Below are 9,918 nucleotides of genomic sequence, written 5' to 3' on the forward strand. Positions count from 1 at the left end.
GTGCTTTTCTCTTTCCTTCTAGTTGTAGAATTTCCACTCAGCCAGCCTTCCTGTGGTTCTGGACGATGTCTGTTTTGTCTTTTAGTTATATTTTTGAAGTGGTTGTGTGAGGCAGCAATTTCCGGTGTTTACCTATGCCGCCATCTTGGTTTCTCCCCTTGTTTAATTCTCATAGCACTCTGTGAGGCAGTTGTTGTTTTTTAAATATATTGTTATTGATTTCAGAGAGGAAGGGAGAGGGAAAGACAGATAGAAACATCAATGATGAGAGAGAATTATTGATCGGCTGCCTCTTGCACGCTCCCTACTGGGGATCAAACCTGCAACCCAGGCATGTGCCCTTGACTGGAATCGAGCCTGGGACCCTTCAGTCTGCAGGCCAATGCTCTGTCCACTGAGCCAGACCAGCTATGACTAGGCAATTTTTTTAAAAAAAATATATCTTTATTGGTTTTAGAGAGGAAGGGAGAGGGAGAGATAGAAACATCAATGATGAGAGAGAATAATTGATCAGCTGTCTCCTATACGCCCCCTAGTGGGGATCGAGCTGCAACCCGGGCATGTGCCCTTGGCTGGAATCGAACCTGGGATTTCCTAGTCCGCAGGCTGACACTCTATCCACTGAGCCAAAACCGGCTAGGGCTAGCTAAGCAATTGTTAATACTCATTTTAAGATGAGGAAACAGCCAGGCCGGTGTTGCTCAGTGATTGAGCATCAACCTATGAATCAGGAGGTCATAGTTCGATTCGATTTCCGGTCAGGGTACTTGCCCAAGTTGCAGTCTCAGTCCACAGAAGGGGGCGTGCAGGAGGCAGCTGATCAATAATTCTCTCATCATTGATGCTTCTACCTCTTCTCCCTTCCTCTCTGAAATCAATTAAAAAAATATCTCTATATATAAAAGGCTAAGTATCCCTCCGACCATCCAACCGGTAGCTATGACGTGCACTGACCACCAGGAGGCAGACGCTCAATGCAGGAGCTGCCATGATGCGCACTGGCCATTTAAAAAGAAACGGCACTGCGGATCTAGTGCTGACAAACCAACACTCAGCTTCCCCCAAGTGGGACACAGGCCCCACCACCACCCAGGAGAGACACCCCACCAAATCGCAGCCGATGCTGCCGAGACGCCATGGTGCAAAATGTGGTCCACAGCCCAGCCCAGCCCAGAAATGGTGGCTGTAGGCTCTGGGTAATGATGTCATGTTGCAATGCCTGGCTTCCTCTTCCTAGCGACTAGCATCTCTGGAGTTTCTTCAGCCCAGGAACATGACTTGCTTTATAGCCAGGTGGAAACATTTTACACTTTAACCAAATGTTTGTGAAGGCTTTTCCTGTGCCTCATCTCATTTGATCCTCACAGAAGTCTTGGAGTAGGTAGGAGACTTGGTGGAATCTTATTTTCTTTTCATTTGTCAGAAAACAGAGATTTAGAAAGTTTAGAAACTTGACCCGACTGAAAAGAGTAAGAAATGGTGGAACTCGAAAATTACTTCAGGTTTTCTCACTGCGCAGAATATAGTCAAACGCTGCTACAGTTAAATATTTTACCCTTTGTTCTCCCTGCGTGATCTACGATAATAATCTGCTTCATATTGGTATTTACTGCTGTGTTACTGACAATTACTTGAAAGAGAAGTTGGGGTGCTTCACTGGGCTGGAAAAAGTTTAGCTAAACCAGAAAGCAGGTCTAATTAAGCACGTTTATTCTATATATATATGTGGCTAAGTTGACTCACGCATGCACGGTACCTATAAAGCTCTCGCGCCAATCTTGTGTGTGTTTCAATCTGTCATTGTTGATCGTGAATTTGGTTGACTCTTCTATTATACAGAAAGGGCAAATAGCAATATTAAAATATTTCTTCTAATTGATTTCCTTTCAATGTGCATGAATCTGTGCACCGGGACACTAGTATATATATATAAAAGATGAAGAAACAAAGTCAGATGTGACTTACTCAAGATTACAAAGTTAACAGGTGATTCACCCATAATTTAAATCTCAGTCTTTTGTCTCCACAAGATAATGTTCTTTTTACTGAAACTTACTGATAATGTAATATGTTATTGTTAACTGCTGAGTGATAATGTTGAACAATGAGTTGTTGTTTTTTTATAGGAAGAGAAACTAGTTCATCTGTGCCTGTATATTTAGGATGTTATGTATTTCTTTGCAGTCTTCCCAAGGTCTATTTGCTGAGGAAACTTCTGAAGAAGGAAACTCTGACCCTGCGTCACAAAGGTAAGATTATATGTTATGGGTTTGAATTCTCCTCTGTTGATCCCAGAATAAGAGAGCTGAACCACATGAGTAAGACTTGGGGGACAGCTTCCCAGAGATCTTTTGGCTCTTTTATAAGCATAGACTAGGAGAAGTCATTGTTGCCTATATGCATCTCATAGAAGCCTAGAATATTTGGTTGGAAGAAATCTTGGGGGTGTTTTGTTGTTGGTTTTCTTGTCCAATCCAGCCATCTAGTACAAATCCCATTTACACTGTTTCTGAAAAATGATTACATCCTGCTACTCTCTTAACTAGCTACACTAACTTCCTAAGCCAATGTGAAGGCTCTAAACCAGTGGTTCTCAACCTTCTGGCCCTTTAAATACAGTTCCTCATGTTGTGACCCAACCATAAAATTATTTTCGTTGCTACTTCATAACTGTAATGTTGCTACTGTTATGAATCATAATGTAAATATCTGATATGCAGGATGGTCTTAGGCGACCCCTGTGAAAGGGTCGTTTGACCGCCAAAGGGGTCGCGACCCACAGGTTGAGAACCGCTGCTCTAAACTGATTTCTTTATGTTCCTTCTAGTCCTCCTTTCCCCATTGTTTCCTCTGCTTACTAATATGTTTACTTTATCTGCATATCTAAACCATATACATCTTTAAAAAATATATATTTTTTATTGATTTCTGAGAGGAAGGGAGAGGTAGAGAGAGAAACATCAATGATGAGAGAGGTTCATTGATAGGCTGCCTCCTGCATGTCCCCTATTGGGGATGAAGCCCGAAACCCAGGCATGTGCCCTGATCAGGAATAGAACCGTGACCTCCTGGTTCAAAAGTCGACCCTCAACCACTGAGCCACATTGACTGGGCCGTATATATCTTTTAAGTCTACTCTTATAACTTACCTCCTTTTTGAACCCTTCATATTATTCAGGCCACACAGAACCTGTATCTCTCTCACTCCCTATGCTATGCCACTTTTCATCGATTATATATCATCTTTCTCTTAAATGGTAGTATTTGTATTACCTCCTTAATTATTCTCACTGGTTGATTGATAGGGTTACTTTCTTAGGTCTTCTCACTTTAATATTTAGTAATGGATTGGTTATAAACTGGATCAAGCTTCCAATTACTTTTCCCTTTATCTGGTTGTTGGCCTTTGGGGATTACTCCATCTCCTATGTGGAATTTGAGGCCCAATTAATTAAGGCCATTTGCTGTAATTTAGTTGGTGTTCTTAGGTTTTTGGTTAATAGTACTAGGTATTTCTTCTTGAGCTGAAGAATATGGCTTTGGTTTGATTCTCCTGCTAAGACAGTTTTGGAAGTGGTTTTAACTGAAGTTCTGCTTCCTACAGGCCTCTCTGCTTTGTTGTAGTGAGCCTTGTGCAGAGCAGATGTAGGTTTTAATAAATGATTAAACGCTTTGTCACCAGGAGAGAGTTGGAACTGCAGGCAATGTGGTTTGACTTCAAATTGATTAGTCCATTTTATAAATGTCAGCAAATTGTTTTGTGATGGACCCTTTGAATAGAGTCCTAATGTTACATGCAGAGTAAACTGTATCTGGTTTGGGTTTATAACAAATGGTATGAAATGTTTTATTTAGGGACAGAAATCACTTGTGGTTTTCTATCAGGATTTAGTTATTTATCACAAATCAGTGGTGGTTATTTTCTCTTCTCTGTGGTTGATGTGAGGATTTGTGTCCTCTTGTATATTTGATCAAATTAATGGTAAAGCTCTATGGAGCATGAGGGGGCTAGCTCAGATCTCTTAGCCATGTGTTCCTGTGCAGGAAGAGATTGCACTCCATGAACAGGCAGGGTAAACCAGAAGGTCAGATGAGGGGAGCCATTCATAATTATGTTTTTCTCAGAAGAGATTTTCAACTTCTTTGGCAGTTTGGAATTGTATCTTATTTTTGTTGCCTACAAAGCCACATCTTGAGATAGAGTGGAAATTTAACTGCAAGTGTGTTGTCAGGAGAATCTTCATATTTTCTCTTATGAGCTTACAAATCTCTAGCCTTCAGAAGGCTGAGATGGAGACCCTGAAACACCTTTGACATCCTTTTATTGGAATGTAGTTTTTGTCTTCTGTGATCTTCATAGATAGTCCTTACCCTTCAACCTTTCTTTGTGAAGACTCCAAAAGGGTGTTCTTTTCATATAGAGATTTCACTGGAACCAAAGTTGTAAGCATGTTTATTTCCCCTATTAATGGCCTGGAGTTTTCACTACTGATTCCTTGCGTCCCTGTTGTGCTTTTTTGGCATTGGACAGCAGGTATCAGGTTACTGGTGGCTTTGTGAGTGACTCACGATTGCTTTAGGTGCTGTGTTCTGATTTATTTTATTGGGAATTCACTTGGGGTTTGGTTCTTTTTCAGCATTGCTGCTTTGACCAGTAAGAGAAGCTTAGTCCTTATGCCAGAGAGTTCTGCAGAGGAAATTACTGTGTGTCCTGGTAAGCATCCCACTGTGACTTTACTGACTTTCTGATCCCTAGCTATCTTTGTGCCTATTAATTTGTCTGACTTTTTCATCCCACTCCCAGGAGGTTTATGTGTGATTGATGTGTGTGTATATCACCATACACAAATACATACTGATGTTTTTTTTTCATGGACTTTGGCTCTGATTCTCAACCTTTTCCCAAAGATATTTGAGTTTTGAAATTAACATGGCTTGTTTGTCTTGTTTGCTGACTGGCCTCATCAGAGATGGCAGCAAAGCATCAGGAATAGCACTTAATTGTACATTCAGAGCTCAGAGGACTTTATGTTTTGGTTTATGGATTCTCAAAGTTGGGCTGTCCTTAAATCTGCCTGTCATTGAGCAGATTTTTCTCAGAGGCTTTTACTAGTTAGTTTTACATTGCTACTCACAGGATATTATTGCATAGGGAATCAAGAAATTGAATTTTTGTGCATAGTTCTGTCACTGACTTATATTTTAATCTCAGACAAGACACTTAACCTGGTTAAGTTCTATACTTTGGTTTTGTTAATTGTAGAGATGAAAAGACATGTGTACCTTGCTTTAGATACAAGAGCTGTTCATTAAAAAATGCACAGCATAAATTTGATATATAAATAATTTTAGAGGAACTAAGGTACCCCATGGTCTAAGAGAACTCTTGGGTTGAACAGTATGTACTGTGAAGAATTATTTTGTGATATGAACCACTGTTTTCTAAGCAATTTGTTCTATCTTGTATCATTATTATTATTATTATTTTTGGCTTTTCTTAAATGTGGGGTCCATTATTTTTATCAGTAACCTTATTCATGTGAGATTGAGTTACTTCCTATTAATCTTTAAACTTTTGAGCAGCAAGTATTATACAAATATTATCATAAATTATATCTAGTTTTCTCCGAGGTTTTATTTAACCTGTCAAGGTCAGAAAGGCTAATATAAACTAAGTTTGAGTTTTTATGGGGAAAAACTTGAAAGAAATCAAAATGAGAAAACTGTTAAGTAAATATTTTTAAACATTTAGCAGCATATCATTAAGGACTTTCTTTACTTATTTTAAAGTTTAACTGTTAGGTTTTTTAAAAAAATATTTTTATTGATTTTAGAGAGAGGAAGGGAGAGGGAGTGGAATAGAAACATCAATCGACTGCCTCCTGCATGCCCCTAGTGGGGATTGAGCCTGTAACCCAGGCATGTGCCCTGACCAGGAATTGAATGGGGGACTTCTTGGTGCATGGGGCGATGCTAACCACCTAGCAACACTGGCCAAGCTCTATGTTGGTTTTTATTGAAAGTGGTTTCTTAGTTTGTTTGAAATGTAGTTGGATTACTGCCTACTAAGAAAGTCCACTATCAAGTGCTCCAGTTTTGGCAAGAGCACTTAGAAATGCTGTGTTACCTTTGTGAAAAGAAAGCTTTATCCCCCTCTCTGTCTGGGACTTCTAACTTATGCCATTCTGCTCAGAGTCAATCTGTCTGTTTAGGATGATGGCATGTGATGCCACCCTGGAATCTTGAAGGAGGAACCTGCAAATACAATAATCTTTTTTAAAAAATATGTTTTGTTTTTTTTCATTTCAGAGTGAAGAAGGGGGAGGGAGAGATAGAAACATCAGTGATGAGAGAGAATCATCAATCAGCTGCCTCCTGCACACCCCCTACTGGGGATTGAGCCTGCAATCTGGGCATGTGCCTTGACCTGGAATCAAACCTTGACCTCCTGGTTTATGGGTTGATGCTCAACCACTGAGCCAAACCGGCCAGAGCCTAATACAATAATCTTGAAAGCCCTAGTTAATAAGAGAGGAAAAATCAAGCCCTTTATGACTGAGGTTAGATAACTTTTAGATCATGACTGTTATCACTTGTCTGCTAATTAAATCCAGCTTTTTGCTGACACAACTACTTCTAAAGTAGATCACAAAAGGTTTTCATAACCCGTTCCTTTTGCTAAGAAAGTATTAATTCCTTCTTGGAACTGGACTCTGGAGTCTCTGAACACACACACACATACACACACACACACACACACACACACAATTCTAAATATATAATTTAAAAGCTGTGCATTTAAATTGTCTGAAAACTTTGTTCTAAATGAGTGAAACACAGTTTGGGTATGGTAATCCATCTTATCTATTTCATTTTATAAATTTCTATTAGTGTTGATATTGAAAATTATGACATCCTTTTAGAGTTACTCACTTTGTTGAAGAAGCAAATTTATAGCTTTATGTACACAATGTGCATGACACTAGCATTGTTTATTTCTAAAGCTAATGACCTCTTACGTTGTCTTTACAGTTGAACATTTCAGCCATTTACAGAAAGCTTAAAGACATTTTATTGTTACTGTAGTGCAAGCAGTAAGCAGTTACTCTTTTCTGATAGACTAAATGTCTCTTTTGGTAATATCTCTCAGGGAAACCTGACAAAAAATTTGAAGTTTAAGTACTGTAATCTTTTTTTCAACAAGATGGTAAAATTGTGTGTGTCCAATTTTAAAAAATTATAATTTATTAAAATATATTTAACACTAGAAATGTACTTAATCCTTCTTTGATGTTTGAGAAAATGCCTCAGTATCTTTCAGGTACTTTATTTGCCCAATATTGGCCGTTCATTGTATTTAAGAAGCACAGAAATATCAGTTAGATGTATAGTGTGTACAGTGTACATGATAGAGAACTTACTGGATTTGTGTTCTGAGATCAATTTCTTTTCCAGATTTATTGTTCTTCTTTGAAATGTAGTTACGTTTCTTTTGTTATATTAAGAGATAGGGATCTATACCAGAGGTTGGCAAACTTTTTCTATAAAAGACTAGATAGTAAATATTTAGGCTTTGTGCGCCATACAGTTTCTGTTGAAACTACTCACCTCTGCCATTTTAGCAAAAAAGCAACTATAGACAATACAAAAAAGAATGAGCATGGCTGTGTTGAAATAAATATTTATTAACAAAACCAGGCAGCTGGCTGGATTTGGCCAATGAGCTATGTAGTATGCTGACCTTTGAATTATGACACTATGAGGGACCTCATCTTTTATTTCCACATTTCCAGTAGCCCATATAGTGCCTGGAACTTTTTGTTGAATAAATATTTGTTGAATTAGTGTGAATGAATAGATGCTGTTTAAAGAATATATTAAAGAAAGGCATATGTGAGTGTTCCAGTCAAGACGGTGGCATAGGTAAATGTGGTACTCACCATTTCCCACAACCACATCAAAATTAAAACAAAAATACAGAACAACCATCATTCAGAACCACATGAAATCTAGCTGAACGGAAGTCCTTACAGCTAGGGAGTTAAGAAGGCATGGAGACTGGTAGGAGGGGCAGAGACACAGGGCCAATCAAGGAACCGGCTGGTCCCACACCCACATGTGGCAGTTTAAAATCAGGAGGAATATCTTGGCTGTGGAGGTTTCCTAGCCCCACAACAGGCCCCCAAGTCCAGGGTTCCAGTGCTGGGAAGTGAAGTCCCCATAACTTCTGGTTGCAAAAAGCAGCAGGGATTGTGCCTGAGTGACACGGAGGCTGCAGGAGACCCAGGCAGTTCCTCTTAAAGGGCCTGCCCATGGACTTACTTGGACTCACACTCTCTGAGTTCCAGCACTGGGGCAGCAGCTTGAAAGGAACCTGGAACATTTAGGGAGGAACCAACTTGTCTGGAATCAGGGTGAGAGCGGGAGGGGCAACTTTCCCACAAGTGCTGGCAGAGGCCAATCTTCCTTTGCTTAGTACTCCTTGCCACAGAGCCTACAGGCAGGCACCATATCTGAATCTCTATCAATCTGGCTCACACTTTTCACCCTGCCATGGTGATTTCCTGAGACCCCGCCCCTCCCTATTTCCAGGCTCATCCAAGCCATTTCCAGTGGCTTTTCCATACAACTGGCCTCTCTTGTCTCATGCTTTGGACTTATGTAAAATCTCTCAAACAAGCAGCAGCTGGTCTCAGTGTGCCCTGAACCTCTCAATAAGTGCCCCCAGGCCCAGCATTAGCAGCAGCCCCCCTTGGTTTTTATAGTTTGGCCTCTCTTGGGCACCTTCAAGCCCAACACAAGTAGCAGCCATCTGCAGGTTGTTTTGTAGCTCATGCTGGGTAGCCCTGGGCAGGGCACAGGCAGTGGCTGACTTTTCACCTCCTGAGAGGCCACATAGCCAGTGAACCTAGTGGTCAGCTTCAACCATGCTAGATTACAACCCTACTACCTCCATGAGCGACACACTCAAGGGGTGTACTCGGTGAGCACCAAAGCCCCACTGAAGCTAGTCTTGCTCTGTAGGGTCGGCTCCTGTACAGTAGTTCTTCTGTTGTAGTCTCAGCCAAGCCTCTCAACTGATTGGCCTGGGGGTCAATCCCACCCAGTGATGCCAACATAAATCAAGGCTCAACTACAATAGGACAGTGCACACAGTTCACACGGTTGCACCTGGAGTGCCCAGCTCAAGTGACTGGGAATGCTGAGCCATTGGGCCCTACAGGACACCTGCTACACAAGGCCATTCTACCAGTCTGGGAGATGTAATAGATCTACTGAATACATAGAAACAAATATAGGGAAGCTGCCAATATGCAGAGACAAAGAAACCTGTCTCAAATGAAAGAACAGTAGAAATATCCAGAAAAAGACCTTAAATGAAATGGAAACAAGAAAACTACCAGATACAGAGTTCAAAACAATGGTTATAAGGATACTCAACGAACTTAGTGGGAACTTCACAGAACTTAGTGAGAACATCAACAACATAAAAAAACACCAGTTAGAAATTAAGCATACACAGTATGGAGTTTCCTCAAGAAATTAAAAATGGAACTCCCATTTGACCCAGTCATCCTACTTCTAGGAATATATCCTAAGAAACCTGAAACTCTCATCAGAAAGAATATATGTACCCCTATGTTCATAGCAGCACAATTTATAATAGCTAAGACTTGGAAACAGCCTAAGTGCCCATCAGCAGATGAGTGGATAATAAAACTATGGTTCATTTACACAATGGAATACTATATGGCAGTAAAAGAGAAAGAACTCTTACCATTTACAACAGCATGGATGGATCTGGAGAGTATTATGCTGAGCGAAATAAGCCAGTCAGAGAAAGATAAGTATCACATGATCTCACTCATATGTGGAATCTAATGAACCAAATAAACTGATGATCAAAAATAGACCCAG

General features: G+C 40.2%; 1 protein-coding gene across 5 annotated transcripts in view; it reads left to right on the forward strand.

Moving 5' to 3' along the window:
• UIMC1 (ubiquitin interaction motif containing 1) overlaps positions 1-9,918 on the forward strand; it is a 69,821-nt gene that overhangs the window by 24,571 nt on the left and 35,332 nt on the right. For all 5 annotated transcript variants that reach the window (XM_014539072.1, XM_014539073.1, XM_014539074.1 and 2 more), the window contains exons 7-8: positions 2,185-2,249; positions 4,638-4,714. In XM_014539072.1, the coding sequence (XP_014394558.1) occupies positions 2,185-2,249; positions 4,638-4,714 (142 nt within the window). The remainder of the gene's footprint in view (positions 1-2,184; positions 2,250-4,637; positions 4,715-9,918) is intronic.

The sequence above is a fragment of the Myotis brandtii genome, unplaced genomic scaffold (genome assembly GCF_000412655.1).
Source record: "Myotis brandtii unplaced genomic scaffold, ASM41265v1 scaffold208, whole genome shotgun sequence".
NCBI lineage: Eukaryota > Metazoa > Chordata > Mammalia > Chiroptera > Vespertilionidae > Myotis > Myotis brandtii.